Genomic DNA, 11,405 nt, shown 5'->3' with positions numbered 1-11,405 from the left:
TGCCATGCATTCTGCAAAGGGACAGGATATTGTACCATATGGTGACTCCTTCTTTCTTGTCTTGCCAGATGCATAGACAAGGTTAGCTAGAAAGAGAGGAGTGACCATTAAATATTCTAGAGTAGGGACAGTTCAGATGACCGGGCTGGTATCATCGGGCAAGCTGCTAATGTCCCCCTCCCAACCTGACAAGGCTTACCAGCATCCTTGCTACTGCAGCTGCCAACTTCCTCTTTCTCTTCCAGCCAAGCTGGTACCCAGGGGGTTCTAGTCCTGGTGGGAGGACGGAGAGTTTGACACTGTCTCACAACAATGCAGAAGGCAGCAAGAAGGAAAGGGTTGAGCCCCTCTGTTATGCAGCCCTGGAGCCATCTGCTTCACTGTGATGCACACTCCCTGTTTCTACCTGCTTCTCCTTTCCAGCTTCATCCTGGGTAGCCAGTGAAAATCATTTGGAGCAGGGAAACAGAGACCGAAGCTCAATCGACAGGGAGGGAGAAGGAAGAAGCAAAACCAGAAAGAATTTGGGAGAGCAGCTAGAAGGAAGTGAAGGAGGACACGAGGAGGAGAAGAGGCTGGAAGAGGGAAAAATTAGTTGATGAGAGAAGCCTGGGCTGTGTCTGGAGCAGGGGGCACGTAGGCTGGATGGGGAAAACCCTGGGATGGAAAGGGGAGGGTCCAAGACAGCTCCAAAGCAGGAAAGGGAAGAGGGGAGGGCGAGGAAGGGAAGGCAGGTAAGGGAGGGAGAGGGCTGGAAGACGAAAAGGAGGTGGAGAAGAGGGAGGTGGGCAGAGGAATGGCTGGCTTGCGGGAGTTGGGGGCAAGCAGTGGGGAAGGGACTGGACCAGGTGAGTCCTTCTGGCCACCGTGGGTGCGCCGGTGACGGTTCAAGTGAGAGCTGCGGCTGAAGCATTTGCTGCAGAGACTGCATTTGTAGGGCTTCTCCCCAGTGTGTGTGCGCTGGTGGATGGTCAGCTCCGAGTGCTGGACGAAGGCCTTCCCACACTCCCCACAGGCGTAGGGTTTCTCCCCCAGATGGGTGCGCTGGTGAGTCAGCAAGTTGGAACTGACACTAAAGCACTTGCCACAGGTGTCACAGCGATACGGCTTCTCCCCGGTGTGCATGCGCTGGTGGATGGTCAGATCCGACTTCTGGATGAAGCCCTTGCCACACTCCCCACACGAGAAAGGCTTCTCGCCGGTGTGGATGCGCTGGTGCTTCATCAACACTGAGCGCTGGGCAAAGGCCTTCCCACAACCCTCACACTTGTAGGGCTTCTCCACCACAAGCCCCGGCGGCTGAGTGGGAAGCTTGCTCAGGCTCTTCCCACAGTCCAAGCATTGGCTGCTGCGAGTGAGACGTCCTTTGCCGCTGTACGGCTGGTATTTCAGGGTCTGCTTGGCCCCACTGCTGAGGAGGAACCCTTTAACATGTTTGGGGCAGCAATGGGCAGCTGCAGCCGCCGCAAAGGCTTGATGGACTCTCTGGTGCCGGTCCAGATGGGAACTCACGGAAAAACTCTGGCCGCACTGGGCACAGGTATAGGGCCGTTCCCCGGTGTGCACCCGCTGGTGTCGCTCCAGGTCAGAACGCTGGATGAATCTCTTGCCACAGTCGGCACAAGGGAACGGGCGCTCCCCCGTGTGAATGCGCTGGTGCTGTACCAGGTTGGAGCTGCGGCTGAACCGCTTGCCACAGGCACTGCAGGGGTAAGGGCGCTCCCCCAAATGGGTCTTACGGTGCTTAGAGAGAGAAGAGCGATGTCTGAAACATTTCCCACAGTCGGGACAGTAGTGGGTAGCAGGGACTAGAGGGGCGGCCGATGGCTGCTCCTGAGGGTTGTCTTGGTGGGTGCGCTTGTGCCGGTCAAGGTGGGAGCTGACGGAGAAGCATTTCCCACACTCCTGGCAGGCGTATGGCCGCTCCCCTGTGTGCACCCGCTGATGACGCTCCAGATCCGATTTCTGGGTGAAAGCCTTGCCACAGGCTGTGCAGGGAAAGGGACGCTCCCCTGTGTGCACGCGCTGGTGCTGCACCAGGTTGGAGCTGCGGTTGAATCGCTTGCCACAAGCCACACATAGGTAGGGCTTCTCCCCAGTGTGGATCTTCTGATGCTTAGCCAGGATGGAGTGTTGCCGGAAGCAACGTCCACACTTGGTGCATTGGTGTGGTTTTTCTGGTGTGGGCATGCCATGGCCTCGACCATTACCACTCATGCTTTTCTTCCCACGCTCCCCACACACCCCCGACTTTTCCAGATGCCTGTGGCTGTCGGAATTCTTCCCTTCCTGCTGATGCACAGCAGAGTCTTGAGGAGGCTGTTGGTCCTCTAGGCTCTGCGGGCCCCAATTGCTGCTTGCACAAGCCTCATCTGGGCTGATAGATCTCCTTGATGGCGGTGCCTCCTTCTCCACACGGTCTTGTTCTGGCTGCAGCTCTTCTTCATTCTCCCCAGCAGCTGAAATAGAAATAGGAAGATAAGAAGAAGCAGGACCAACTGAACTCCAAATGATTAGTTTTCTCAAAGAGACATCCTTCAGGGCTTTGGGAGTGGCCCACCTATTAGTTCCATCATCCCCAGAGACAAAAGAGGGCTGCAAAAAATCCAGATCACCACTAGCCACAAGCAAAGATAATTTTCTGGGTTTCCATGCTACCATCTAGTGCAGGGCTAGGGAACCTTGGCTCTTTTATGACTCGTGGACTTCAACTCCCAGAATTCCTGAGCCAGCATGGCTGGCTCAGGAATTCTGGGAGTTGAAGTCCACGAGTCATAAAAGAGCCAAGGTTGCCTAGCCCTGATTTCTAGTGTCTTTTTTTCAGCACAGATTTTATACCCTAGTTCAGGGATGCTGCGATGACTTGGCAGTTAAGGTGCTGGGCTTGTTGTTTAGAAAGCAGACAGCCCAGGTTTGAGACCCAAGCATTGTACGACAGGGTGAGCTCCCGTCATCACCCTAGCTCCTGTGAACCTAGACTTCAAAAGCATGCAAACACGAATAGATAAATAGGTACCACTTTGGTGGGAAGGTAACAGCGTTCTGTGGCCACATGACCACAGAAACGTCTTCAGACAGCACTGGCTCAATGGCCCTCGAAATGGAGATGAGCACCACCCCCTATAGTCAGTTACAATCAGTGGATTGGAATCTGCAGGGACTCCTTTACCTACTCCAGTCCATATAGCCAACTACAAGGGATAAAAGGCATTCCAGTGAAACACAACGCAACATGATCAGTCCCTTCTTCAAACGCTACTCATTGCTCTGGTCCCTTAGCTCATCTGTTCCATAGTTCCTCCAGAAATAACTAATTCTGCCCTGAAGCAGTGATGGTACATTAGGAGGCAGTTCTCAAATCTGACAATATTCTCCCTCAGAATGGAGAATATAGCATAGGCTTCCTCACTGGGGTTGTTCCAAAAGTCACAGCTCAAAGTCACAGCTTTACAGGGAAAAAAAACAACTAGTCTTTTACTTTCTCACACACACTTATACATACCAATTTCAGGATTTTTTTTTTTCAAAAATAGAAAGATGATTGCAACATCACAATTTTTATTCCAAGAATCGCTGCCCTAACTCCCACTGTCACCGTCCACATGACTATGGGCCCTGCTGTTCCCCTTGGTATAATTGTTTATTTAGCAATAATCCATCCTCCACAAAATTAAAAGTCCAGAATGGGGTAGTTCTATCAGTTCAGGCCTGGAACCCCCTGAATTGTCCAAGGAAAGGGCAAAGAGGAAGGCAATATGCGTTCTACATATGTTTTAGCCTCCAGACCCATAATCATCTTTGCTGCTCTTTTCTGCACTCTTTCCAGAGTCTCAAGGCTTGTAAAGAGGTACTAGTACTTCATGTGATCTTGAGTCTATCCCAGCGGTGGGATTCAAATATGTGAACAACCGGTTCTCTGTGTCGATGCTGCTTCCGGAAGTCCACTCTGGGCCTGGGCAACAAAAAATTAGCTACCAGTTCTGCCGAACTGGTGTGAACCAGCTGAATCCCACCACTGGTCTATCCCTTTGATAATGCAACCAAGAATTGTGCTGGCTTTTTTGGCTGCTGCCACAAATTGCTGACTCTAGAAAGAGTACAGAGAAGAGCAACAAAAATGATTAGGGGATTGGGGACTAAAACATATAATGAACAGCTGCTGGAATTGGGTATGTCTAGTTTAATGAAGAGAAGGACAAGGGGGGACATGATAGCAGTGTTCCAATATCTCAGGGGCTGCCACAAAGAAGAGGGAGTCAAGCTATTCTCCAAAGCGCCTGAAGGCAGGACAAGAAGCAATGGATGGAAACTGATCAAGGAGAGAAGTAACCTAGAACTAAGGAGAAACTTCCTGACAGTTAGAACAATTAATTAGTGGAACAATTTGCCTCCAGAAACTGTGAAGGCTCCAACACTGGAAGTTTTTAAGAAGAGACTGGGCAGCCATTTGTCTGAAATAGTATGTTTCCTGCCTGAGCAGGGGGTTGGACTAGATGACCTCCAAGGTCCCTTCCATCATCATCATCACCATCACCATCACCATCACCATCAATATTATTATTGTTGTTGTTGCTATTATTATTATTATTATTATTATTATTATTATTATTATTATTATTATTATTATTATTATTATTATTATTTGATTGTCCATTAGGACTCCAAGATCCCTCACACAGCTATTAAGCCACGTTTGACCTAATCTGTTCCAGCTTGACTCCCTCTGTAGATGCTTCTCCTGTTACTTTGCACACACAGTGTCATTCCCCTTCATTCTCAGCATCCCCACAGTTCCCGCCAGGAGGCCAGCTCACCTTCATCTCTGAGGCTGTTAGGTGCCTTCTTCCTTGCTTTCCGCTTCCCTTCCTGGCTCTGCTCTTTCACCAGCTCCCGCAGCATCTTCTCCACTTGGCTCCGGCCAGCCGTCTGCAGGATGAAGCCCAGCTGGCGACGGAGGTCAGCATTGAGTCCACTTTCGCTTGGCCCGGCTGCTTGATTCTGCGTCGGGGCCTGCGGTGCTTGGCTCCGTTCAGATTCCATGACTGCACCACAGAGACACAATGCAAACAGGGAGTTCCTGCGTAGCTTTGCCAACCGCTCCAGCTAGGGCAGTGGTTCTCAACCTGTGGGTCGGGACCCCATTTGGGGTCGATCGACCATTTCATGGGGGTCGCCAAGCAAGGCTGTCCGCCATTTTTTTTGTCCGCCATTTTTTCCCCCTTTTCCGGCGGGTGCCTTACCTCCCTTGGGCTGGGCCAGCTGGTGGTCGGCCTGCTCCGTCTCTGCCGTTTGCCAGCTACGCCTTGGCCGGCGCAGGGGGCGGAACCACGCATGTGCGGCGCTCCCGGGCAGGGAAAGTCCTCGACTTACGACCGGTTGGGTAGTCCTCGACTTACGACCGGTTTAGTCCTTGACTTATGACCGGTTTAGTCCTCGACTTACGACCGGTTGGGGTCGCGGCATTAAAAAGGTTGAGAACCACTGAGCTAGGGAAAAAGGGCTGAACTGCCCTAGTGCCTTAATGGCTGCTTCGTGTACAAATCAGCCAGAAAAGCTTTTCAGAGCATAGTTATTAGGAATGGACATGCTTTGGATAGAGCGCCTGTTTCACGTGGTGGTGAAGGCGACAGGCTAGAAACTGGGGACTGTGAGTTCTAGTCCTCACCTAAGGCACAAAGCTAAGTCGGCAACCTTGGGCTAGTCACTTTCCCTCAGCCGTAGGAAGGAGGCAATGGCAAACCACTTCTGAAGAAGCTTGCCAAGAAAACTGCAGGGGCTTGTCCAGAGTCTGCAAGAATTGGACACGATTGAAGGGAAGAAAAAAAAAATGCTATGGGTATAAAGTTGTCTATAGAGAAATAACTACAAAGGTCAGCAAACCTTATTTCCAAATGTCAGTCAAACACAAGAGCAACAGGATACCGAGGGGGCAGGATCCTTGCCAATTGAATTAGCATAGCATCTTCCACCTGATGTTTTCCAAATGTGGCAGACAACAACGCCAATAATTCCCAACCAGGGCATCCAAGGGTTGTGCAGGGTGAGAATTATGGAAGTCGTATGCCTGAAGGGCCTAGAGCAGGGGTAGTCAACCTTGGCTCTTTTATGACTCGTGGACTTCAATTCCCAGAATTCCTGAGCCAGCCATGCTGAGGGGAAAGGGAGAGGTTTCCAAGCTGAGCCATGCTGGCTCAGGAATTCTGGGAGTTGAAGTCCACGAGTCATAAAAGAACCAAGGTTGCCTACCCCTGGCCTAGGGTTCGGAAAAATTGTTCTGACCTAATTGCTGTTGCAATCCACTAATGTTGCAGTCATACAATTTGCGTTTGCACACTGCCTTTCCTCCCACTTTAGATACAACGTCCATGTGGCTGACAGATGATTGTGAGGCGAAAGCTCTTCATGGCATTACAAAAAATATGACTGGGGGGAAAGTTCCTTTTCCAAGAATAAAATCCAGAAATGGCCTTAACCTAGGATAGTGATCTCAGGGTAAAATACATCCCTTCCTTATTATTATATTTTTATAAATAACTCAAAGCAGTGAACATACATAATACTCATTCTTCCTCCTATTTTTCCCCCACAACAACCACTTTGTGAAATCAGTTGGGCTGAGAGAGAGAGAGAGAGTGGCTGGCACAAAGTCACCGGCTGACTTTCATGCCTAAGGTGGAACTAGAACTCATGGTCACCTGGTTTCTAGCTTAGTGCCTTAACCACTACTCTAATTATAGGGCAGGGGTCTTCAAACTTGGCCCTTTTATGACTTGTGGACTCCAACTCCCAGAATTCCTCAGCCAGCGTGCCTGGTTGAGGAATTCTGGGAGTTAAAGTCCACAAGTCATAAAAGGGCCAAGTCTGAAGACCCCTGTTATAGGGGATAGAGGGATTCAGATTCCAGGGAATTTGAGCATTTATTCAGAGATAGGGAGAGTCTTGCTCCTCCCTGCAGACCTACCAGGCCCCAGTCCTCTTCTTCTGTGAGTTTCAGCAAAGGCAGTTATCCTAGGCCAACTGATTGCTATTTCCTCCGCTGCAGGTGGGAGAAATGGAGGTTGCAGGTCAGAAGACATCAAGGCACACCACACCAAGGAGTCAAACATGAGATATTTCCTTCATTTGATGCCTACAATAATAAATCTGTGAAACTGGTTGGAAAGAAAGAGGGACTGGCTAAAGGATAGCCAGTGGGCCCCATGATCGAGTGGGAATTTTGAACCTGGCCTGAACCTGGTCCAGTGCCCTAATCCTATTCTGCATTGGTTCCACAACCATTAAGATACCCACTTCAGATTTAAGTGAGTTCAAAGATTTTACATGCAAGCAATCACGAGTTCAAGTCCTGGCGGTTCCTAGCTAAAAGAGTAGATAGCAGAAGACAGGAAGAACTTTATTCTAAGAAGCTCCAGGCTTATGGCAATGCAGGCCAAATAATATTAGTGTTTAGATCAGAGGTGGGTACCTTTAGCCTCAAGCAAGGGTGTCCACAGGAGGTGTCACTTTTGTGTCATCTCATGGGACAGCCCAACAACATATCTGGCTACCTTTGGCAGCCCTCGGAGTCTCTTCCAACCAGGATTGCGGCCATAAACAGATAGGCATATCACAATTTAATAAAAATCAAGGAATCTCTCCCCACCAATAAACCAACTGTACTGCATCGTTCAATCAATCCAAGCCCCCCTCCCCTTGCCAAAATGTTAAGTCTGGCTTATCTATTTCCTTTAGATAAGGAAAGAGGCTGGCCACTTCCAAAACTGAACTGTTGGGTGGAAATTGCAGCAATGGATTAAGGCCAGGAGCAATGTCAGGAGAGACGGCATAGCAACACCCTGGTGGATGACAAGCTACTCACCCAGTGAGATCACGTTCTCATAGTTTTCCTGCATGACGTTGGGGATCAGGTGGTTCTGTGAATATGAAATGACAAACCCCTGAAACGACAACATCCTGCATACTGAGCCAAGTGGCAGGACAGAGAGAAGAAGCCTGTTGTGTTACACAGTGTTGTGTGTTATGATTGGGTTACGCAGCCGAAGACTAGGAACTTCAAGATTTGGACTACAGAGGTCACATGTGGCAGGATTTTGCTCCCAGACAACAGGGAGGGAGCCTGAGTACAAATGGACTTTCTCTTCCATAAGGAAATAAGAGCAAAAATGAAGCCCTGGGGCATGTTATTAAAATCTAAATCTAGCCTTACTCTTGCAGATTGCAGTGGATAACTGAGTTCCTTATGCTGCATGAGGCCATATTTTGCTGAACCTTTGTTTACCAAATCAAATAGAGCAGGGGTGTCAGACTCGCAACGTCACGTGACGTGTCGCGACGTATCGTGACTTTTTTGCCATTACCAGCAATGGGGTGGGCATGGTTTCGCTAGGATGCATCAGGCCTGCGGGGCTGAAATAGAGGGATTATGTTGACAAGCAATCCTCAACATGATCACAATTGAGGCCAGAATTTCTGTTGCTAAGCAAGTTGGTTGTTAACTGAGTCACACCTGATTTTTTATGAGCTTTTTGCCACAGTTGTCAAGTGTGGTCATTAATAATCCACCTCCCTCCCCCCCCTTTCACTTTGCTTGCCAAAAGCTGGCTGGGAAGGTCACAAGTGATCATCACAAGGCTCAGGATGCTGCAAGCATTGCAAATTAATGCCAGTTGCCAAGTCCTTGAAATTTGGATCACATGACCGTGGTCATAAGTGTGAAAACCCGTCATAAGTCCCTTTTTTCAGTGGCATTGTAACTGGGAATGATCGCTAAATAAACAGTTGTTAAGTTGAGCACTACCTGTACACAGCACACTGAAGTGCAACTGGACAAAACCCTTTATGACTGTGTTCACACACCTCCCAATTATGGTTCATAAACTAACCCTGTTGCCTTGGTTTACACAATATCATGAACCATAAAGTACCCAGTCACGCTTTGGCTTTGCATGTGGACCCCACCCAGCTTATGGCTTGGCATGTCATGTTTATTTAGCTGTACACGCCATGTAATTGCTTGGCCTTTTTTCTTAATTGATTTTAAGCTAGTGGCCTATTAATTGCAGGGACAGGGATTAATTAGTATAGCAGCTTTCTCCAAGAGGGCACCATCCAGTATTTCACTAGATTCTCCTCTGCCTGTGTGGATGGGAATTCAAATCAATGTGGTTGTTTTTTTAGTTTGTTTTAATCTTTTTATCATTTTAATCTTGTTTTTATATTTATTGTTTTTATAGCTGTATGTTTTATTATACTTTAAGCCGCTGAGAATCGCCTCAAACTGCAAGATGGACAGCATAATAAATTTAATTTAATTTTCTGGGTGTAGAGTATACATTCAACCACCAACAAATGAGCTGGGCTGGCACAACCTACTAATCCATCCCCAAACTAATCATGGTTAAAATTAGCCAAGCTGAGGGTAGGTTTTTTGGTTGACCAGGTTTAAGCTTGCTGTGCAAACCCATTGCAAGCTCAACTCTTCTGAAAGGCACCCACTACTAGGGAAAGGCTGATTGGCAGACTAACTGGAGGAAGAAAGGTAAGTTATAGCAATGCATTATGCTTCCTAGCAGTAAATGAACCTTTGCTATAGGTCCTAAGAAAGCTGCCCATATAGGAGAAATGGAGAAACCCCAGGGATTCAATGAAATGAAGCATTTTTTCACACAGTGTATAATCAACTTACAGAATTCACACCCACAAGAAGCGACTAAGGTAGAATGGAAGATGGGAAGTTATCGATGCCTCACTCTCAAGGTGGCGGTGTAGAGCTTCCATATCCAAAGGCAAGCTACCTCTGAAATCAGTCACAAAGGACGTCCAGCAGGGAAAAAATGGGTTCCTTTGACCTGCCGCTCAGGCATTCCCAGAAGGGGCATGGCTGGCCGCCGGAGGAACCAAGGATGAGGAGATGAGTGGCTGGATCCTGCAAGGAATTCCCTACTTTTCACTCCTGAATTCAACAGGACTCACTCTCGAGGAAGTCAGCCGGCTTCCAGCTTTGCCTCCGTCCCCTGGCTGCTCCTTTCGGGGCAATTCCTCTTCTCCCACCGGAGAGAACCTGGTTTTTCCCTTCTAATTGTCCAAACTTCTTCTAAGCTCCGGAGTCTCCAGCTGTTCCTGCTCTGGGATTTGCAGCCGTCTGTAAGCCCCGCTGCCCCGCTTACGAGGGGTCGCCGACGGCTCCGAAGGAGGAGGAGGAGCAGCTCCGGCTCTTCTCTTTTGGGAGGTGGGATGCCCTGATCACTCGGGCTTCAGCCGCCACCTCCCGACCCAGGAAGCTCAACCCCGGATACATCCGGCGAAAAAAAGAGGTGAGTGGGAAGACCGCAGCCCCAAAACCCTGGAAATCGGCAAGCCGGAGCCCTCTGCTGGCTCCCTCGATATCCACGCGCCTCCGAAAAAAATCTGGGTCACGCGCGTCTGGTTTGTCCTGTGCACACTCCGGGCAGCAGCATCCTCATGCTCCCCCTTCCCCACATTGTTTAATGTTGCTGGAAGAAAGGTCTTCATCGTGGTTCACCCAAGCTGGGAATAAACATGGCAACTGCTTTGGGAAGAAGGTTCTAGTTTATTGGGAGAGGAGAGCCAGACAGGAAGATAGTTCTAGCAGCAAGAGAAGTGGGGAAAAAAAGGGCTGGACACGTGTAGGGAGTAGGTTTTTATACCCTTTGTAGCCTTTTGTTTGGAGTTGTTGCTGTGGCATGAACTTTGACCTGAGTCTGAATGTGCCTTTCTGGTATTCTGATGGTAATGGGTCAATCTTATTATGTCCAAAGATCATATCCTGCTTCCCTGGGGCTGATGACTCTTAAGAGTTTGGATGGGGAATACTGCATCCAGTTTTGGTCACCACGATGTAAAAAAGATGCTGAGACTCTAGAAAGAGTACAGAGAAGAGCAACAAAGATGATTAGGGGACTGGAGGCTAAAACATATAAGGAACGGTTGCTGGAGTTGGGTATGTCTAGTTTAATGAAGAGAAGGACTAGGGATGACATGATAGCAGTGTTCCAATATCTCAGGGGCTGCCACAAAGAAGAGGGAGTCAAGCTATTCTCCAAAGCACCTGAAGGCAGGACGAGAAGCAACGAATGGAAACTAATCAAGGAGAGAAGCAACCTAGAACTAAGCAGAAATTTCCTGACAGAATAATTAACCAGTGGAACAACCTGCCTCCAGAAGCGGTGAATGCTCCAACACTGGAAGTTTTTAAGAAGAGACTGGACAGCCGTTTGTCTGAAATGGTGTAGGGTTCCTGCCTGGGCAGGGAGTTGGACTCGATGACCTCCAAGGTCCCTTCCACCTTTATTATTATTATTATTATTATTATTATTATTATTATTATTATTATTATTATTATTATTATTATTATTATTATTATTATTATTATTATTATTATTATT

At 48.5% G+C, this 11,405-nt stretch overlaps 1 protein-coding gene across 1 annotated transcript in view; it reads right to left on the bottom strand.

Moving 5' to 3' along the window:
* Positions 1-11,405, bottom strand: part of LOC114922964 (zinc finger protein 23-like) — a 27,484-nt gene that overhangs the window by 3,074 nt on the left and 13,005 nt on the right. Inside the window, exons 2-5 of the mRNA XM_029285235.1 lie at positions 7,859-7,913; positions 4,815-5,042; positions 1,468-2,459; positions 867-1,278 (exon numbers count right to left, since the gene is read on the bottom strand). Coding sequence (XP_029141068.1) covers positions 867-1,278; positions 1,468-2,459; positions 4,815-5,042; positions 7,859-7,913 — 1,687 coding nt within the window. The remainder of the gene's footprint in view (positions 1-866; positions 1,279-1,467; positions 2,460-4,814; positions 5,043-7,858; positions 7,914-11,405) is intronic.

This window comes from Protobothrops mucrosquamatus, unplaced genomic scaffold (genome assembly GCF_001527695.2).
Source record: "Protobothrops mucrosquamatus isolate PMUCROS unplaced genomic scaffold, P.Mucros_1.0 scaffold1440, whole genome shotgun sequence".
NCBI lineage: Eukaryota > Metazoa > Chordata > Lepidosauria > Squamata > Viperidae > Protobothrops > Protobothrops mucrosquamatus.
This window is presented reverse-complemented; position numbering and strand designations above follow the sequence as displayed.